The sequence below is a fragment of the Xiphophorus maculatus genome, chromosome 10 (genome assembly GCF_002775205.1).
Source record: "Xiphophorus maculatus strain JP 163 A chromosome 10, X_maculatus-5.0-male, whole genome shotgun sequence".
NCBI classification, from domain to species: domain Eukaryota; kingdom Metazoa; phylum Chordata; class Actinopteri; order Cyprinodontiformes; family Poeciliidae; genus Xiphophorus; species Xiphophorus maculatus.
In genome coordinates, this window is record NC_036452.1 from 9,838,602 (window position 1) to 9,860,996 (window position 22,395).

The following is a 22,395-nucleotide window of genomic DNA, read 5'->3' on the forward strand; positions in this document are numbered from 1 at the left end:
ACAGGTTTAGTTTTCACGCTCACACCAGGTAGAGTACGTAGAAATCTTTCTCCAGACCAGTGATACCTCATAATAAAACTACTTAAGTAAAATTACAAAAGTATAGCATCCTAAAAATACTCCTAAAAGTATTTTCTTTCTAAAAGGTTACATGTAATTATTTACTACACAAGTCTGTGACTAGACTTCAGTAAAGCTCTGCAGTTATTCTAAAGTAATAAAAACATTACATGCCTCTGTTGCAGGAGAGCAAGAAGAATGCCGCTGAAAATCTGTCATGATTTGAAGTTTTTCCAAGGACTGTTCTTTAGTCTTACTCCAAATGACATTCAGCTTCACTGCAATACAGAGTACTGACTCCTGAGAGCTGAATGCAAAAGCATGCCGCACTTATCAGTTTACAGCTTGCTAAAACCCTTTTATCAAACGTATAAAGTTCCCTCCATATCCACAGTCTGCTGTGTTGGTCTGTTACATGAAATCCCAATAAAATAAAGTTTTTGATTGCACTTAAAAATGGTTTAGCTTCTTTTTAAAGCCAGAATAATTGCACATACAGCAGTACAGTTCACTCTGGGGAGTTTAATTTGAAAGATAAAGCACTGCAACTCAGTGGCTGCACAATAAGGAAACCTTGCTTTGTTTCAGAAAGGAAGAGGAAAAAGGATTTGTTAATAAGGTTTACAATGAAAAGAAACTTTGTGAAAGAGTGCAGATATTAGCGGGGAGCATCTTTGTAACGATGGGGAAATTTTCTGGAAGACCTTTGAAGGTCAAAAGTAATTTAGATTCAGGCGATTCAGTCTGGCTTTCCTCCTAATTTCTTTGACACTGAAGAGTCGGAGGTCAGCGATAGCTACCAGGACACATTCCCCCACGAGGTTTCTCCTTTCTACGTCTTTCATGAAGCCTCTGTGTGTGTGTGTGTGTGTGTCAGTGTTAACCAGCTGCTGAGCTCTGCTCATTACTCATACAGAAAGCAGAAGAACCAGGGGAGCTGTCCTACATCCCAGAGACGCACACGCACAGAAAAATCTGAAAATAACTCGGACCGTCACCAAGGCCAGCAGAAACACGTTTCAAACGCTTCGCTGTGATCACTGCAGCCGAAACGAGAATGCCCGAGGGCGGAGAGGGGGAGACGGGGCGGCGTCCGGAAAATCTGGAAGTACCTCACTGCAAAAACACAAAGTCTTACTAAGCATTTGTGGTCTAGTTTTTACTGTAAATGTCTCATTACACTTGAAATAAAACAAAACTAACTTAGAAGAAAGTTTTCAGCAAGATTTGACTTGTTTTATGTGAATAATTCCTTAATATTGATTAAAAAACTAATAGTTTCACTTGCAGATTATTTCACTTACAAGACATTTTTCCCATGTAGGTGGGAAAAGTACTCACAAATTGTACACAAGTAAAAGTAAAACTACTTTGACGTATTTTGCTCAAGTAAAAGTAAATTGTAGCCATCCAAGCAAAAAAAGTATTTGGTAAAAATTATACTCAAGTACTGAGTAACTGATGAAATTATCAATCATTTAATATTTTAAAATTACATCATCAGATGGACCAAAAATATGGAGCCAAGTGAAAAAAAATTTTATTTTAAGGACAGAAATGACAATAATTCACAGAACAAAAAATAACAAAATCAGGCAAAATAACATGTTTCCAAATCAGTTTCTGTCAATAAAAAACATATGAAACTTTAACAAAAACTGCATATATATATGCAGCTTTTATATCTTTATATTATTATATCTTTATATTATTATATCATTATATATATATATATATATATATATATATATATATATATATATATATATATATATATATATATATATATATATATATATAATGACTGTGGAAAAATCAAAACAAAGTGGTGCAACACTGTGAAATGAAAGAATTTCAGAACTTTTTTTCATTTTACATATCCAATCTGAAAAGTGTGGCATGCATTAATATTCATCCCTCCATTAGTTAATAGTATGTAAAGCCTTTTATTGGGCTCAAAAATAAACTCACTGCCAGTTTACAGATTACAGTGTTACAGGAAGAAGTTTGCTTCTTTCCAAAAAATAAAACATTCTCTGCAGGTCAATGCTTCATTACATTCATCAAAGTTGAGTCAGGAAAGTCGTTTAAATTGAAAAACCTTTGATCCCTCACCTCACCTGAACCCACCTGAGAACTTGTGAGAAAATGTGGGAAGCACAAAAAGTTAACAGATCTAAAGTTGTTTTTAATTCCCACTTAGGGATAAAAATTTATACAGGAAAATGTGTGTGTAGTTCATCAACCTGAGTAATTAGTCAGCAGAATAACAGTTGCCTAATTATTATGCACATAATTTTATTCTTCTAAAAACAAAACCTGACTTTTATGTAAATATTCATGTTTGAGGTTTAGCATTTTAAATTAGAGCGCTGTAAAAATAATACTTTTCTAATAATTGTACACACTAGATTTTATAACCTCTCCATAACTGGATTTATTTTTAGATTAAATTACAAAATTTTTGTTTTTAATGAATAATTTAAGGTTATACAGAATTTTACTCAGGGGTTCCAGAGTAAAGGGGACACAAACCCTTTCAGATCTTATTTGAAACACTTAGAAATTTGTGAGAAATAAAATTCCAATAAAAATACAGGTTCTTCTTTCAGTCGTACTTGTATAAGTTTTATTACAGTCATTGTTGATTTTTTGTTTGTTCCCATCATTTTGGAAAACAAACCAGAACCAAACCTGAATCTTTAGTCTGTATTTCCAGCAGAGTTCTTGGACAGAATCGTGAAGAAGTCCAGCTCCTTTGGACAAGAAGCAGCCGATCCAGTCAGACGTTCGGCCATTTTTATGCAGAACCTCAGATTTTCAATCAAATAAATCTTCCAAATCTGCTCCCAAGATTTCCTAATATCAACCAAAACTTTTTGTAGCCATTTATTTAAAACACATTGGACAGTTTCTAATGTGATTCCCAAACAAAACAAAGTTTACCTTACCAGGAAACCATAAAAATATTTGCGGTGAGTTGGTGGCTGGTCGTCAATTTGAATTAGTGGTTTCCATTTAACCCAGTTCTGCCCATTACTTCAGCCTGTACAGTGGCTCAGTTGTTTCAATTTCAGCTCATCATCCTCTTAGCAATAACCCATAGCATTTCTAGTGTTTGGGCCGGAAATTGTTTTCCTTCCACTTAATTTTCCATCAAATTTGCTCGCACTTTAAAAATCCAGCCGATCGGTCTCAGATTGTTCCCTTTTCTCTTATCTGTAAGCCATAATTATTAGCAGGAATAAACATGCTTAATGAAATTAATGCATTTTAATTTAAAAATGTAAACATTATATTTTGTAATTTGATTTGAAGCAGCAGTAATGCATCGTACGACGTTAAAATTAAACGCGTGTCAAGTAAAACTGGGTTCAAAACCTTCGATCAAAATTGAAACACTGATGATTTGAAAACCATTTTTCTGCAGGAGGATCGGACCAAGAGGAAGTCGGGAATGACGCAGCAGAACAGAAGAAATGAACAACTCGGCTGAGGCGAAGCAGTGCTGAAATAGTATTTTTATTAAATACTTCCAAGATCCAAGTTTGAAGAATAACAAAGCTATGATGTAGACCAACTAACACTCAGACAAACACTTTGATAGTCGGCAATTTATGGTTGTATTTCATTGTACATTGTGATCATGCAAAATAAAACAAAGCAAGAAAAATATAAATCCAGCGTTCATCTGAACGGGGGGAGAGGGGAGAAGCGCAGCCCAATAATATATCATTACAACGCAGGGAAAACATCGAGGGCCTCATACCAAGTTACGGCGCCTGAATCTTTTATTTTTTTTTTTTAATCCTTTTTTTTAAAATCTTGTTTTATATTTTCATATCACTTGTTCAACATTCTGGGTGGATGGAATTTCAAAAGATGCAAATATCATATATTGACACTAGCTCCATCCATATTTTGTGATAGAAATGTGTTAACTGAAACATGCAAATAACTAGGCGTCGCAACCCGCACGTCTCCCAGCAGGCGCCATATAAAACCACCAAGGGTTGATTACACTGATAAATAATTAAGTCCCGATCAATATCCCTCAAGACGTTTTTGTTGTCTTCACTTCCTCTTCCCTTTTGTTTTTTTCTCTACATGTTTGTGAGGGAGAGTGCAGAACTCCAGCTTGGCAGATTGGCAAAACAACCAATCGACAACAGCAACATTAGTAATAATAATAATATAATAATAATAATAATAATAATAAAAACTTAAAACCAGTAACACGGAAACAACAGAGAAAGGAACAAAGAATCGTTTCAAGAGCAGAGGGGAGAGGTCAGGGGTCAGTCAATCTGTCAAATGGAGATATCAGGAGGGAGGACACCTAAAGCAGCACGACGAGGGCGGCGCCGGTCACAGCAGCGGTGCAGATATGTTACAAAGCCTAAAAACACACCGCCCGGAGTGCGTGGGTGCATATGATATGAAAAGACGGCTCACAGCATCGTGGGACCAGGAGTTAAGGACACTAGTATCTTTAAAAATAGTTCTTGGAGTGTTGCTGAGAAAGAGAGAGGGGGATTACTTCCATCTTGGCATTTGTTTTTATTCCCTTTCTTCATAAACAGTCGTTCGGCCATGGGAGCGCCTACAGGAGAGCTTTAATTTGTTTACTTTAGAGCAATCAATACCTCAAATATTTCAGGGTTGAGAGCTACGAATAGAGGAACAAGCTTCACCTAAACTAGAGCGGAGTTATAGAGGGAAGGGGGTCCATTCCCCTAAATGCACAGGATGAGTGTCTCTTAGATACATGTACATATATTACACTTTTCTACATATATCTATACATACACTGTATTTACACAGTGATTAGAAACAAACCAGGCCCTTGCAGAAAGCAGAGTAACGGGTTAAAAGAGGTTAATGAGGGAGAGGCAGCGAGCAAACATGCAAAACGCAGGTGGCGGCTTTTCATGGTACGGGCCTCCTGCTCCTCTTCCTCCCTCAACTGCATGTAGACACGACGAAACGCAGCTAGTTTTCCAATGCGCACGATAAAATCTTTACTGGAAAAAAAAAAAGAGCAAAAAGTTCTCAGCTGCTTTTTTTTTTTTTTAATTTAAAAAAGGAGCCTTGAGCGAAGGAAAAAAAAAAAAGGAAAAACACACGGATAATGGCTCCTGTTGTTCACGAGAACACAAATGGATCAGGACGCTAAAAAACACAACGAAACACGTCGACTTTAGTTCAGACGCCCCCCTCCGCTAACGTTTCCCGATCCCACAAACAACGACGACTTCCGATCCGTCGGAAAAAACAAGAACACGAACGAAAACACAAACACGTAAAAAGCCTCCACTAAAGTTCTACACTTTGGTGCTTCGTGTTTTTGATATCAAGTTTCTCTCGTCGTCAAGTTCCCAGAGTGAACTTGATTGTTTTATTTTTTCTCTTTTCTTTCCCTCTTTAATTCAGTTGAGGAAAGATTTCCCTTCATGTCAACACCCAGGTAGCGAGGACAACACTTCCAACCTGGTAATCCCTAAATGTGTACAAAATCTAAGCACTCCCCCTCCGCTCCTCCCTTTTGTTTTCCCCAGATAAAGATAAATGCTTGGTTGGGTTTTGGTGGTTTCTGGTACATCTAGCCATAAATTTACACAGTATATTCATAACTCATACTCATAAACTGTCACAAGTTCAACTGTATATCCTCTCCTCCCCAGGGACATGTCATCTCGCGCAGGCAGAAAAAAGATGGCTGCCAGGGGAGGGACAAGAGGGCAAAGATGCACCCTCCAGTCAGGCGCCAGATGCATGCATCATCATCTCATGGAGGGGGTCGGGCTTGGGGAGGCGGGGTTCTCGTGTTCAGCCGGCCCCCAGCAGGTCAAAGGAGGGTCGGGGTTGGTTGGTGACGTGGAGAGGGATGCGTTCTGGCCCGGCCGGGCTTCCTGGCACTATCCAATCCACGCAGAGGACGTGCCTCTGAAAACACGCTCGCTGAAATAAACTGCCCCCCAATAAACGCGCTCCAGAGGACCGGAGCCTCAGGACCGCTGAGGGAGAGAGGCAGAGCGTTTAGCGGTCAGATGAAAACAAAAAGGTGAAACTTTATTTGAAGGGTTGTGGATAACACCGGCATGATGAACATGAAGGAGTTTTAATGAATGTTTATGACCGTCATGGAAGTGTCATTCGGTAAATAATGACACTTCTAATGCAAAGTTGCTTTAAAAGTCATTATTTACCAATTAATGCAAACTTAGCACTTTTAATGGACTTTTAATGCAATTTCACTTTCAAAAGTAACTTTAAAAATTTGCAGAATTACAGTCATAATTTACAGAATGACACTTCATAAACATTCTTAAAAACTCCATGTTCATGACAGGTGTTATGTCATATTTATGACTGTGTCATATCACTTTAAATAAAGTGTTACCAAAAAATGCATTATAAACATTAACAACAATAACAATGATCTAAACCAGGGGTGCCCAGAGTCGGTCCTGGAGGGCCGGCATCCTGCATGTGTTGGTTCTCTCCCTGGTTGTAGTAACAACCTCTTCAGCATGTCATTGTTCTTCTTAGGCCTTTAACGAGTCTTCATTTGATCCAGGTGCGTTAAACCAGGGAGAGAACTAAAACCCGCAGGATGTCGGCCGTCCAGGACCGACTTTGGGCACCACTATACTGAGTGAAGCAAATGAGAAAATTATGGTAACTGCAAGGATGTTCACAAATCTTGTACAAGTCTAATATGGTTTGTACGTTTTTCACACAGTAAAATTCAAGCACTTTAAGGTAATTTTCAAACTTTTCCAAAATCAATTTGAAGATAAAAACAATACAAATGAACTAAAAAAAAAGTGTTTCAATTCACTATTTAGATAATTTATTAGTAGGGGCTGACCGATTGCAGATTTCTGGCCAATCATCGATTACTGAGCTTTTAAAAAGCCTAACTTACCGATTCCGATTTTGGCCGATACCATTTTTTTTTTTAAGTGAAATGTTGCTCAATATATCAAGAAAGCTGCTGAATTGGCAACAATGGGGTAACTATTGTTAACTGCAAATGTGCAAACATGACCTGGTCGGCCGGTTTGTCAGTCAAATCTCTATCATGGGAGAAAAAAAAAGCACAGTGGTTGATTTTTAGACCTTTGCCAAAGTTGATAACATCGGTGGATAAAATCAGCTTCACATGTAAAAATCGGCCGATCACAGATCTTCCAAAATTAAAGAAATCGGCACCAATAGATTGGATGGCTGATAAATCGTTGCACCCCCATTTATTACATCTAGTCATAGTATTAAGCTTCCTACAGCAGGAACAAGGTAAACTAGAATAAAACTAAATTTTATGTTTTGAAATGTCTCTCTCTCACAAAGTCTGCACACCTCACTGATCCAAGAACAAAACACTAATGTAACAAAAAAATAAATAAAAAAATCCCAATTTCAATAATGTATAAATTTTAAGCCAAACTTCACTGAAACTGCACAGTTTGTACCTGATCACTGTAGTGGTGCAGCCGGTGCTCCTGAGCAGTGGAAGTGAACGTTGAGCCACTTTCCGTCACGGCGGTGCCACACCCGGGTCTCCTCTGATTGGCTGGAACGAGGGCGGCCCGTGGAGTCCACGAACTGCGTGAGCCGGATGTAGGCGATGCAGGCGGCGTCCTCGCCGATGAGGTGGACGTGGGGGTTCAGCAGGGTGGTGTGCACGGGCTTGTTGTTCTTACTCAGCACTGGACAGATAAAACACAAATGTGACGATGGTTTTACAGGACATGATTCACGACTTTGGCTGATCAAAACCTGAACTTTACATCACTTACTGGGAATAAACTAAATATTTTTAGAAGCAAAATGTAATCTACAGGAAAATAATAATGTATACATTCTGCAAGTCTGGAAGACACTCACAGTTTTCAAAGTAAAACTTGTGGAAGTCCATGCCTTCCACCAGGTTTCCCAAAGCTTCGGGTTCAAAAGAGGTGAGTCCAGGATCACAAATCCTTCTAAAGAAAAAAGGTCAAAGGTCGAATAACAAAGACAGAAAACAAAGACAACAGCTACAATTAAAATTACGCGACACGCACTGAAAATGAGCTTTAAGTGCAAAAATCCAAATAGTCTGGCTGTTTGGAATAAACTGATTACACAGGATCAGTAATGAAAGATGAAGGATTTTAGATAAATTCAACACCAAGTCTCACTGCAGTCAAAAGGATTCACTCTCTCTTGTGAATAAAAATCCTTGTAAAAACACACCTCATTATGCAGGAGGTCAAAAACTCAACAGGTACTTCATACTTAAACTGCAAGATGTGCAGCAATAATTACTGAAAAGCACAAAATTTTAATCAAATGGCACGGATTTGCTCAAAACTATATAAATAAGACAAAAGACGGTTTGATATTCTGTTCTCTTGTAGCAACAAATCAAAGCCAAAATTATTCAGGGAGATTTAGCAGAAGTATGTCTGGAGGAGAGAGACTTCTTGTCTACAGTGAAGCACAGCAGCGGCTCAGTGATGCTCTGGGACTGCTTTGATCAGTCCCAGAATCAGTAACAGGGAATCAGTAACAATATACATCATGATAGACACGTGATCAGTTATCAACAGATAACATGTCCGATAGAATATTCAAGAATTTCACTGAACGCTGATCTAGAACCACACAGCATTCTGGGAAATGTAGGCAGAGGAAAGACCTTAGCTGGTCAATCTCTCATGGTCAGCTGCTAAACTAAGGTTTGTAGCATCAACTCACTCACTCGTTGGTTGCCTAGCAACTCATTCACTCTCTGGTTACTTAGCAACAACCTGCTAAGTTGCTGGCGCAGCAGCAGTTTCAGGTTTTGCCACTGTGCCTCATAAGTGCATAAAAATAAATAACAGCTTGGAGTGAAAACTGGATAAAATGAGAAAGATCACACCGCCAGTTTGGCAGTATTATATAATTATATAAAACTAATTTGTAATTTTTTATACTAATATTGTGATATGTTTTTCAGCCATATTGCTACGCTCTTCACAAGTAAACATCAAAGTCTACTAATGTTTGGTTTTTAATCAAAAAACCAAACATTAGTACAACTAAACAAAATCATCACGACACTACAGCCATCACACTTTTTTTTAACAACAGTTAATAGAAATTTGAGAGGACGTGGTAAAGGAAGTGGCAGAAAATAAACAAAATGTTAACTGGAAGTCTGCCGATTAGAACACTATGATTTCAGCAGCACATAAAAACAAAACAGTTTTAGTGTTCAAGATGTTAGTCAAGAAGGAAGAGCTGAGATAAAAATCCCCCAGAAAAGTCAAATTTTTCAAGAAATCACTTTCAAAGCCATCTTGTTTATTACAAACAGCGGTTACTTTGCACATTTAGTCAATAAAAGTATTTGCAGTTGGGAAAGTATTTCCCATAGCTTGAAGAAACTGCAGCACTCACGTGTAAGCTTCAAAATCTCCATTATTGATCGCTTCAATCAGCTGCTCCGTTATCTTGATGATTTCCTGTTTACGGGCTGCAGAAAGGAGAACAAACAGGAAATAGGTGGAGGATGATTAAAAGCCACATGGAGAATTAGTGATGTTTAACTTCATCCTAACACCCGTCACACCAAAAGCAGCAGCTTCTTCTCTGCAGCTTGACCACATTATGGCAAGCTGCTCAATCTCTCGCCTTCAGTGCGACACTCTGGCGGGAGCACACGCTGCCACATTTCTGCCTGTAAACGCCTCAGCTGACAAGAACAGCCCAGCTCCAGGGTCAGACCGGCCGCTTTGATTCCGAGCTCCAACGAAGCGTTTTTGAACCCGACATCCAAAAATATCAGAAGGAACGACGGAACAGCGCGTCCAGTCAACCACCGATAAACCTGAACTTACCCATGATGACCCGACAGACGCAAAGAAGCTAGCTAGCTAGCTAGCTAGTAACGGCAAGTAAGCGCATAGTTAGCATTAGCATAGACATAAATACGTAGACGCCTCATTGAGCGCTGAATCATACGTTGACGCCATCTTGGATGTGGTAGAGTGGAGAGATCGGAGGTAAATGTATGTGGTCAGGCTACTGGTGTTGTCCATGTTCAGCTACGCAGATTGATTTTGCCCCCCCCCCCCTGTTAAACTCGTCTGGAGCCGGGGCTGTATTTATCCATAAAAACAATTTTACGAGCAGGATTTATGCTCGTAAATTCCGTGAATTCTCGCGGCGAAGCCAGTTTCAAAACAACCAAGAACAATTTTTTTACGCAACTAAATTTGCCCTCAGTAACTACTGCTATTTGCTTAGCAAACCTTTTTCATATCGTGCGCGTTTGCTAGTGAGAGCTAATGGAAACAGCTGTTAGAAGAGAAATGCATTAAATACCAAAGGACTTTGGCAGAAGCAAGTGGTTTATTTCCCACATATGGAAAAAATGCAGTGGAACAAAGACATGCCAGGTATTTCAGCACAAGAGTTCAAAAACAGCAGTAACAGATTACTGTTTGTGAAATGAGTGTGCATTGAGTTAATGACTCAAAAAAGCAATAATACTGATGGGTTCAATGCTAAAATCAAGACAACCCATGTAAATAAAAGTCAACTGAATTCCACTGTATTGATTACCATTATTAGATTTGTATCCTTTACAAAATGGAATAAGAAAAAGTGGAGGAAACACTTTGACAAAAGTTTGATCTTTCCCTGCCCCCCAAATTATTTATACCTGGAAAATAATGAAAGCAAGCTCCAGACTTTAACTCTGGATAGGAATCCTTCCTCCAAAAATCCCTAAAAGCCATGTTGGAATGTAAGTAGAAAAACATCCCCTCAGCATGATTCTGCCATCAACATGCTTCACAGCTGACATGGCGTTATCCACATGACAAGCAGTGCCTCTTCACGTATGTCCTCCTGCCCCAGAGACTAAGCTTGTCATTCAGACTAAAGGTTTCTACTACGGTTTCAACAGACAAAGCAATTTTCTCCTGATCTGAAAACATTTAAGGTGCGTTTCTGCAAAATAAAAGTCCTCTACAATGCTCATGTGTCCACTTTACCATAAAGGTGCATCTTTATGACCAATAAGGATTAAATCCAGGTGAATCTATAAAATGGCCCAAAGGTTGCACATTAGTTACTAGCAATGTTAAAGCAATTGGTTCATGGTTGACGGCAAGATCATCATCTCTCAATGAGATATGTGGAGTCCCTCTAAATAAGACAAACATACATGGTGAGCAATAAGGGCACTAGAATAGGACAAATAAAATACAATAATTTCTTTCTAGTGTGGTCACAATTATAGGCCTGGATGCACCTGCCTTGATGAGTTCATCAAGGTAAGTGATAAACTAAGCCTTCACAAATTAAAAATACAGCGGATTGAATGGGATTCAGTGTGAGGTAAAGAGACGATGTGCTAAAAATAAAACCTCTGACAACTGCAGCCGCTGCGTGTGGGAGTTGTGCTGGCCGAAGAGAGGTTATCTGAGTTGGTGGCAAGTTGTAAATTATTTTATTAGCCTAATTGTAAATGGCTTACACAGTTACAAAAATGTATTCTTGACTGCCTTCCTATATAGAGACCATATACCGTGGACTGAAAACCTTGGTTTTCACTCCAAGGTCTTTTCAATCAACTGAAATTACCGCAAGTGGACTTCAGACAAGCTGCAGTAGCAACTGAAGAGTAGTCCGGAGAAACAAGAAGCACCTGAGCTTACACTATCAAAGGGAGTGAACACTTGTTTATTGTTTTGAATGTTTACATTTCTTTGGAGATTTAGAAAGAAAGTCTAAAACATGTTTTCACAATTACATTGTCTATTTTGTGTAGATTTAAATCCATCCATTATCTTTCTCTTAACCCAAATCGGGTTGCTGGGGCAACAGGGAACCCCTCAACATCCTCAAGCTCATTCTAGGGGGTCCGAAGGCATTCCCAGGCCAGAAGAGATATACATCCCCTCCAGCAAGTTCTGGGTCTTCCCTTGGGTCTCATCTTAGTTGGATGTGCCCAAAAAATCTCCAAAAGGAGGCGCCCAGCGGGAGGCATCCTGATCAGATGCCTGAGCCATCTTAACAGACTCTTTCGATATGGAGAAGCAGAGGCTCTACTTTAAGCTTTCACCTAATAACAGATTTCCTCAACCCCATCTCTAAGGTTGAGTCCAGCCACCCAAGGAGAAAGCTATGACACATGTCCCACGACCACAGGTGGGAGTTGGACCATAAATGGAGAGTTTTGCTTTTTGGTTTTCCACAAGAGACCGAAGCGGAGCATTACTGCAGACGAAACCCTAATCTATCTGTCCGTCTCCCCGATCTATCCTACCCTTTAAAAAATAGCTGGAAAACAAATTAGTGCTGAAATGATTAAGTTAGTGATGGATTAATTGTTAACTAGAATACATAGACCAGGGGTGCCCAAACTTTGTAAGACCAAGAGCTACTTTTTCTGTTACCAGCCAGATGATATCTACCTCATCACATGAAGATATAAAAATGGTAAATGAAACTCTATTGACTTATTTTATATGCAAAAATTCATCAGTTATAGCAGAAATATTAAAGTGATAGAAAACCTAATGCAGTTTCTTCCTCAGTGAGATTCTGAGACTGGGAGGAGGTTACTGGTTTCAGAAACTGGTTGCAAACCTGAGGTCAGCAGGAATTACTTGGTTATGGTAGTTCTGAACTTTGGTTTGATGACTTCAATCTGAGAAATTTCAGACTGATAGGAGGAACCACAGAGCTTTGTTAGGTTAAAGCCACATCTTGTGAAGTTGGGATATTTTTTCCTCCAACAGTTCCTCAAATGTTGGACTGGATTTTATTTCAACGTCATTTGTGAATGTCAGCTTCTCATTTTCAACAGTGGGGCTGCAAAGGTTTAAAAACCTTGTCATTTTGGAGAAAGTTTCATCATCAATATTCCCATTAAATAAGAGACAAAAATAAATAGCATGTTTGATGGAGCAAAAGCATTTCAGACTCTGAGCTCAAGGCAAGTTGCCAGAGAACACCAAACTAATATTACTAAATAATAGACAATTTAATTTCACATAATTATCTCAGTAGAAGCCATTTGTTTGTTACTTATTGAAATATATTTGTCCCTTTTGGTGTTTATTGTGAATGACATACTCACAGACTAACGAGGTAATTAGTCCAAGTTTCTCGTTTACTGAACGTTTACAGCGGCTGTAATGCGCCACAGCAAATGTAAACAAAGATAAAACGTGAACAGGTGATCGACTCAAAACCACTCGTACCTTTATACTCTCTGTCTCTCTTTGTCATTTAAGCACACCCGTTGCCATGGCAACTGCCTGCGTCCCGCAACCCGAGCAGAGATTACGTTAAAAACACATCATTCAGAAGGTAATGCACCAAGGTAATGCCCTTGGTGCATATTTATTTCGCAATTATTAATAAGCGCACTCATGAACACAGCGGTGGTAGATTAGCTAATTTAAACTGTTGCTCTGCTAGTCAGTCGGTGTTTTTTTTTGTTAATTGAACTGAAACGCACTGAATTGCGCAACACCTTGTTGAAACAATAATTACTGAGGTCAATAATTTGAACACATTTGTTGATTTTTTAAATTCTTTAATAAAGTTTCAAATGTTTTGGATCTTTTAATATTTTGATAAGCGTGTCAGAAGAGCACGCACTGGTTTCAGGCTCTTGGCGGCGTTCAGTTTGTCACCTACTGCTGAGATCGACTTAAAACCTTCCGCAATCGACGTATTGAGCACCCTGACATAGACTAAAAAAAAAGGCAGATTACTAAAATAATCATTATTTGCAGCCTTAGAACAAATGCAAGGATATGAATAATTTCTGGTGGCGCTGTATATATTCTTTGTTTTTATAGTTTTTGGGGGGGGGGGCTGATTAAAGAGACAGAAATCCAATAATTCCAAGTCAAAATACAACAAAGAAAAACAAAACAAAAGAACATGACACCAGGGGGTGTAAACACTTCACTATCGCACTTCAGAGAGGAAGCAGCTACTGAGAACAGAAGGCAGGTGTAGCTGGGTTAGGCAGTTAGAGAGAGGTGCTCTTACTCAGCTTAATGTTGCTTTTAGTAGCGACAGTGCTGCCCCCTAGTGGAGCGGAGGGGATGGAGGACTGTGATTGGTCTGAGTCCGGGCAGGAGCTGTTGCCCGTGCTGTTCCATGCCATGCGCTTTACATCATGCGGTGGAACTGAAACACACAATGGATGGTGAAACATACATGTCGATGGACAGCAGGGAAAATGAAAAGCAACGTGCGCACACACTTCATGCAGTAAAATAAAAAACTGAGGGGGAAAGGTGGATGTAAGGCTGGTTTACAATAGAACTGGTAGGAAGTAAAGCTCCAACTTAAGTTGATGAGAGACATTCAGATGGGTAACATGAGAAAGAGATGATGGCAGGAAGCAGGGTCCATACAGCAATAATTGTGATGTTTGTGACTACTCAATGTTCGTACAGACTAACGGAGCTTTCTCTGATGAGCGGTAGCATCAAATGCACAAGAGATCGAAGCCATTGCTTGTTATTAGCTTCAGCTATGCCTAAAGGGAGTCGGCATGTTATAGTAAGAAGGCAGAAATGGAAAATACAACTGAGGAGTAATAGCAAGGAAAACATTTGGGTGTTCGTTCATCAGCAGGAAGAAGAGCACTACAGAAAAATGTAAGGAAAGATTCAGAGCAGAGAGGAGGGAACATTAAGAGGACGGATCTTAGAATATTAACGAAGCAAAACATGTAAATGAGAACAGAGGGGAGACTATGTGAGCACAAAGAGAAACATGATGCTCTGCTGTGCAGGGTTCCAGGAGAGTCAGATGGGCAGTGGGCCGGGAGGCCGGTTTGGGACGCTCAGCTACAAGGTAAGCTGGACCTCCACCGGACGACAGGAGGACAGTGGTCACCAGGAAACACACACACACACACAAACACACACACTTCAAGGTTCCCACAGTGGCCAAAAACTAGAGACATACAAAAATGTTTGGACTTTTCTTAAAGTTGGTGCATTACCTTTGCTTTAAAATAGTGAAGGTAGCCCTGCTCTTTGATAGTTTTCAATAACAGAAATGCTTTAATGACAAAAACTAAAGCGTTTTAAATGGGGAACTCTTCGAAATGAACCAGTTTATTTCAACTTGGATTAGAGCTGCCCAGCGGACAACCACTGACACCCTCCACAAAGAGGGCAGGCCACAAAAAGGTTGATGCAAAAGAAGCTGCCTGTTCAGACGGATGCATTCAAGCAGTTTATTGGAAAGTTGAGTGTAAGGAAAAAAGGGGATAGTGAAAAAGGTATGTAGGCAACAGGGATAACTGGAGCCTTGAAGGAATTGTGAGCAAAGACCATTTAAGAGCTTCAGGCATCTACTGGTCTTAGTCCACCAAGTCGGATCAGTTGTCTGCCAAGAAATTTGGACACCAGAGCAAAAAGTAGCAGGGCCACGCTGTAATGATGCAGTAATTCATGCAAAAGGAGCCCTGACCAAGTACAGAATGCGTTCACTGTCCAGTAAGTGAACCTGCTTTTCATTAGACTGACATTTAAACATTATGAATCCATTTTTATTCGTCTTATTTCAATTTTCTGATTAAATAAACAGTTTTAAGAGCTATAAGCCATAATCATCAATATATATTGCACTAAGGATTTTGTATAAATTAAAATACATGTAACATGTATTTTATTTTATTTTCTTCCGTCTGAAAATCAGTTTTCTTACATGGTGTAGTTCAACTTTTTCAAATAAAAAAATAAATTCATCTCAGCCAAATTTAAACATACTAAAATCTAGAAAGATGGCATGCTACTTTGTATTTTCATAGACCAGCTACTCAAGAATAATTTTTAGGAAGAAAGGTTTCTAGGAGAGAAAAACACACATATACACAAAAAATGCTTTTTTGCTAACGGTGACCTTGAACATGTTACGACAGGTCTGTGGGCTATACAAAACATGTTCATTACATTTTTTTTGCACAAAATCATTCTTAGATGAGATTTTAATCTGGCCAGTTCTGCCTATTTTCAGCCCCTTTCACAATGAGCTGCTATATGGCCTCTGGTTATTTTAAATCCAAATAAGTTTCTGCTGGCCACGCCCCCAACTCAACGTTTTCACTCACATGTAAAATTGGCTGCAATTGTACAACTATGTATGTTTGAAAAGCAGAAGTAGAGCCTCCCACACAACCAACAAGAATGCATCAAGTGGTTTCTGGATGGTAAGTCAACAACAAAACCTTTTCTCCCAGCAGCCATTGTACAGCTCATACAGTGGAAAAACCAGCTAACCAAACATGCTGGGATTTCGCTTGGGTTGCTAGGTGATGGGCTGGCTTTGGCTGGGGTTGCTTGGTAACAGCGCTGTGCCCATCGACTGTGACTTTAGAATCAGGAAGTTTTTGAAATTGCTCATTTTACAGACACCAAAAAACAGGGTGGGTGTTTTTTTTAAGCACTTGGGCTGATTTTAGAAACAGGTGTCCTTTAATATTAATACATTATTTAAGACAACTTCACTGCATGTATGCAAGGAAAAGGAAGCTGAGGTTTTCCTGTTTTACAGAAAGAAAAGGTAATAGCAGTGGGGGGAAAAATCCAAGTTGCAATAAACTAAAAGATTAAATACTTTGACATCAGAATCTGATCGAGTCCAGAAAGAGAAACGTCTAAAAACCAGTGGGAACCCTATAAAAAAAGTAAGGCTTGGTAGATCGGAGTGTGAGCAGAGCTCAAACATGGAAGACGTCATTGCCAGTGCTACAAGAAACCGAGGTGGGAGTGGGAGGAATAGGTGTCAGGTCCTTGCAGGGGGGACAGGGGGCAACCATAGCTTCTCTTTGCCATAGATAAACTTACTGGCAGGTGAGCTTTGAGGTGAGGGCAGAAGAGGGGGCATCTCCTCAGCAGCGCTGCTCTGACTCAGCGCCGAACTGTCCGCTAGATGTAGCCAAACACACAATAATTACAAACACACACATACGACAGGCACACTTAGGACCGCAACACACTTGCCGATCACTACAGTCAAATACACACACTTCACTAAAAAGGGAGAAAGAAAGAGACAGTGAATGAAAACAGGGAAAAGGGAATAAAACACTTGAGTACCTTTCCTACCTTTCATTTCCTCCTCATCGTTTGTGGCGTTGCTCTCTGTTGATCCCTGAGGACCAAGAAGAGGAACAGACAGACACTGAAACCAACGCAGGAAAGATCCGAGAGCGAGTCAACCAGGGCGGCGCCGTGTTCCCACCCAACACAACAAAAATATTACCTTGACTCCATCAGGAGGGTTGTGCACCACTGTGCTCTGAGATTCCTGTAGAGCAGAACAAAACAGTCAGTCTGACATATTTTTGCTCTGAAACGGTGCGTCTCAACTGGGTTTGAACCGGCCCCAACTATTTTACCTCCGCAACACCTCCACAGTCCACAGGGCATTTTAGAGTGAAAGATGGTTTAGGTTGGTAAAATTACAGATATCTGAATCCACTGCCAAATATATATATGTACATTTTGTCCTTATGCTGTAGACTTGTGAGCCACTTTCACAAAAGCATCTCCGTTACAGCCCTGACTCGCCAACTGAGGTCGTCACAGCCTCACCTCTGCGGGTCGAGGCAGCGATGACTTTTGGTTCGAGCGTCCAACCAGCCACAGGTTCCACAAAAATAAACAGAATGATTTGGAAATAATTTCCAATGAGAACAAGAAGCTGGTGAGATATACAATTTAAATTTGAAGCATTTGATCAGCAACAGGACATCTGCCATTATTGTAAAAAAAAAAAAGAGGTATGGAAAGACTTGTTACTGGAGGTGGGTATTTATCATATCGTTTATCATTTATGGTGCTAATTTTTCTTCATAAGAATTTTTATTTAATTCCCATTAATGATGTTTAAAATCCCAAAACGTTGTGATTGTTGTTGCTGACTTGTCAGAATTATTTTTTTACTATTTTCTCCACTGATTGTTCAATATTACTATCAAATAAACTGAGATATATGATTAAATGCAGTTGCTGAGTGCAGTTTAGTCCCACAAATCACACTTTATTGTGCAAGCAGTGTCCTAAAGAGGTGTAACATTAACGGGCATTGTTTATCAAGAGCAGTGTTTGTGTTTGAGGGGCTATGATTGCTCTTCCATACAGTCACAGCAACACAAGGAGCGATAAACTCACTTTTATCATGATCGTAACGGTACCACAAAATATTGTGATAAAACCTTAAGTCCATCTTGGATCAAAAAGATCCTTTACACAGAAACAGGAGTCTTGCATTGTAAGCGTAAACTGAAATCTGGCTCTTGTAGAAAAGAGTTTTAAATCTCTACATTATAAAAAAAAATCTTTGGTTATGGGGAAGGACCAACGGCAAAGTTCATACCAAGATGATGAGTTAGCGTCAACAGAGATAGCAACCATACCGTTCAGGAAACCCCAGTGGTTTATGAGGACATGAGAAGCTTCTCAGGTTAGAAAATGTAATTTTACTCCATTTTATCTCTATTAGCCCCTTTTCAATACAACTAGGCATCCCTTAAATTATTAACACCAGTGTTTCTCTACCCTGGTCCTCAAGGCACACTGCCCTGCATGCTTTAGAGGTTTCCCTGCTTTAATGTGCCTGATTCAACTGATTGCAGTTCAACAAATCAGTTAATCAGTCATCAATTGAAATCAGCTGGACTGAAGCAAGGAAATACCTAAAACATGCAGGGCAGTGTGCCTTGAGGACCTCGGTTGGGAAACACTGATTAACACCACCCTCCTGTTAAAACATGTTTTCCATGTGCCTGAGCCACATGAAGGCAGGGGTGTTTGACTTCAGCTGATTTCTGACAGTAATTTGACATTTGTTTCAACCACAACATGTGTAACATTAGCCTGAATAAATGTTTTAGGGTCAAACAACATGATGTTAGAGAATTATCTAGAGACAAAAAGTCTAGACTGTCTTCAAAACAACATTTTGTGACATTATTGCAGCGCAGATCAATCCTCAAATAAAAACCAGACTGTGTTTTTAGAAAAAACAACAGACTTTTTGCTGCTTCCATTCACTATGTTTTACACAACGAAACACGGATTACTGGTGACATAAATGTAAGTGAACAATTGTAACAATCTCTCTGAATACTGGCAGCTTTTTAGTTTTTCTGATAAGCGCTTCCAGCACTGTTGGGTTTCCATAAATTCCTTGGTAGAATTCTGATTCATTAAATCTCCTTCAAATAAAAAATTAAAAATCATAACCACTTGCACCACTTTGGCTTGACTCAAGTCAAAGACTGCATCTCCTTTAGCTACAGAAACAAATCCAACAATTTTAGGCTGCAAACCTGAATACATTTGAAATGTAGAAGTGTAAATTGCATACGTATAATCCAACTTGGGGTCCTGTTGCACCAGTTGTGAAGCACCTTTGAAGCAAACTACCTAATCCAAACCACGGCACTGCAACACACCATTCACTGCATGCTACAAGAGCATGATGAAGGCAGTAGAACCAGCATGTCAGTAAGAATGTTAATGAAGGAAAGAAAGCAGGTTAAAGTGAGGAAACATTCGCTAAAGAAGTTCAGAGCAAAAAGAAAGATGTTGGAAAAGATGGTTGAAATGGAAAAAAGGCCAAAAGCTTATCTAGCTAGGTTTGGGATGTTAAAGTTTATATACAGGGTCTGGAAAAACAAGAGAATAAAAAAAACCTGTCTGATGCTTCAACTGCTAGCTGCATGATGTGAGCGGTTTATAGTCCAATCAACAAGCCCATGCTTTATACACAGATGCAACCGGGAAAGTAAAATATGATTGATAAGCTGGTTTATTTCATTAATTCGATTCAAAAAGTGAAACTCATTCATTATGCAAATAAATTAAAAGCAATTTTATTTAAAGTGTTTGTCTCTGGTAGTTTTGATGACCAAAGACATAAAAAACTTATTTTATGTAAAAATATTTAGTTTAACATAAAACCTATAAAAAGGATTTTAATATAGAAATGTGGATTTTGAAGATTAAATTAAAATTTTTTGAAAATCTGGATTTTTTTTCACCATGGTTCAAAGTGACGTCACCCTGCTCAAGGCGGCCATCTTGTTTTGTGTATTAATTTGGATTTTGAATTCAGTTTAAGAATAATATTGTACAGTATTTACACTCAATATTTAAATAAAGCCCCTTTCACAAAATACTTACTGAATTCGTCTGCCATCTCTCATCTTCTTCTCAACAACAACATCAGATGAGTTTTTCCTATCACTCAACTTTCCAATATTATGCATCTTTTGCGATAGCCTTTTAACGCCAACATGGCAACTCAAAGCATCGCTGACTGAGGAAACTTCATGCTGGACCTACAGGACCGTTGATTCAGTTCTTCTCCACTTTTCCTTTATTTCTAAATGAAATGTATTACTTACTTTCCCCTGAAAAGACGACTTTGGGTCACCGAGTTACTGCTCAGTTGTTTGTCATCTTAGCCCAGGTAAGTTCTCTGCCTCAGGAATAATTTAACACAATAAAAGTTACAGTTCTTGCCCATCCTGGATACGTCTGCGTGTGGAGAAGCCCTTACTTCAGCTTCACAGTCTATTAAAAAGGCGTTTTGAATAGTTTTTAGCCACTCCCTTTTATTTATATCACAATAAATGCCACAATCATCTTGTAAATCTACTCTAGGCTTTGCAGTCCAGACACTTTTTCCTTCAACTCAGCTTTCCATTAATATGCTTGGATTCATTGCGGTAGGAGCGAGTTTATATAGAAATAAACTTTTGTGGCTTGTCATCCTTGTTGAGAATGTCAGTGACTGCTAACAAATATTTTGTATATCCCTATGTAATATAAAAAGCAATCCACTGGGTTTCCTTAGAAACTTTCTAAACTACTTTCAATAATTTTTTGAGCATACTGTACTGTCTGGTACTGTTTTAGGATAAATTTGAATTGAAATTATTTTTTATAAAGTGCCTTGAGATGACATTTATTGTGAATTGGCGCTATATTAAAAACTGAATATTTAAATTTTCTGATAAGCTAATATTGTGGTCTCGTCTGACTAAATTACAATCATTTAAATTAGCAAAAATAAACACTTGAAATATAAAAGTAAACAAGTTTCACTCCTTAAATTGAAGTAAGTGAAAGAAACCAACTCTTCAATGATATTCTAATTTACTGTGTGTAAAACTAAACGGGTGCACTTGCGCTGCCTGAGATTTAAAGTAATGATTTTGTAATTTTGAAGGATTCCCAAAGGTCTTTAATGCACATTGACCTCAGTAACACTTGTGCACCTTTGGGAGGTTTTTTGGCTTCAAGTTGGCACTGCTGGGGTGATACAAAGCAACGTCTGGAATGTTGATGAAGGATGACAAGCATGATGATGGAGGATGAGGCAAGAAAAATAAATCGGGCAACTATGCAACAACTTGGAGGTGGAGGAGGGAGGGGAGAGGTGGGAACTGGCACTGCGGCGGCCTACTGTACCATCTGGGCGTTGGCTGCCATGTTGGTGTCTTTCAGGGCATTGATGGCGCTCACTATACTGTTCTTACTGTTGTTGGTAGAAGGCTGGGACGAGAACGCAAACACTCAAAGTGAAACACAAAAGCTACACAAACACACACAGATGCATTTGAATTAAAACGCCTTTTTCGGGAAAGGGGGCTAATGTTTTTCCGAGCTCCAGGCTGTTGAGAGCTAACAGGATAAATGAGAGGGGTGAGTGCCACAGAATGGCCTCTAGATCATCCTTTTTACTGCCTCACTAACTCTCCATCCTTGTGCCACTTAACTACACACAGAAAACCCCAGGGGGAAAAAATATAGTCAGGGAGGGCAGCAGGAGATGGGAGACTGCTCAGAAAGGAGGTTGACTGAAGCTGACTTAAGGTAAAAGAATAAAAGCTTTGGATCAAGAACTGGGAAGAACAAAGCAGAACTAGAAAACTGAAAAGCTTGTGGATGGGAGTACGAGAAATTTAGGGTCTAAACATGACGAAAGAGGAAAAACAGGAAATAAGTCAAATTTCAGGAGGAAATACAAAATCAGTGCTTCATAACTAAACTTTTGTAGATAGTTGTTTTTTGCATTTACAACAAAGTTTGACTGCAAAATAAAGTCAAAATTTCACTTTGATATTTCTCAAAGTGAAATCCATCGACCCAGTTAATGTAAGAAAGTGATTCCGATTGCTGAAATAAATCTAAGCTATTAAAATGAGCCTGGATATGAAGGCAAGTGCTTTAAACTTAGCACTCTGCATCCATGTTCAAGACTCTTATTTTGAAGGGAAAAAGGACATAGTTCTTGAAC

General features: G+C 39.1%; 1 protein-coding gene across 15 annotated transcripts in view; it reads right to left on the reverse strand.

Moving 5' to 3' along the window:
- Positions 1-3,563: 3,563 nt before the first annotated feature.
- The window catches only part of LOC102233374 (calcium/calmodulin-dependent protein kinase type II subunit gamma), a 59,411-nt gene continuing 40,579 nt past the window's right edge, over positions 3,564-22,395 (reverse strand). For 2 of the 15 annotated variants that reach the window (XM_023340874.1, XM_023340871.1), the window contains 9 exons: positions 21,567-21,650; positions 17,347-17,391; positions 17,181-17,235; positions 16,929-17,009; positions 14,113-14,253; positions 9,493-9,568; positions 7,954-8,048; positions 7,539-7,775; positions 3,564-6,077 (listed from right to left, as the gene is read on the reverse strand). In XM_023340874.1, the coding sequence (XP_023196642.1) occupies positions 7,543-7,775; positions 7,954-8,048; positions 9,493-9,568; positions 14,113-14,253; positions 16,929-17,009; positions 17,181-17,235; positions 17,347-17,391; positions 21,567-21,650 (810 nt within the window). In that variant the 3' untranslated portion in view covers positions 3,564-6,077; positions 7,539-7,542. Of the gene's footprint in view, positions 6,078-7,538; positions 7,776-7,953; positions 8,049-9,492; positions 9,569-14,112; positions 14,254-16,928; positions 17,010-17,108; positions 17,115-17,180; positions 17,236-17,346; positions 17,392-21,566; positions 21,651-22,395 lie in introns of all 15 variants that reach the window. The other 13 variants (XM_023340876.1, XM_023340879.1, XM_023340878.1 and 10 more) reach the window with 9 other exon arrangements.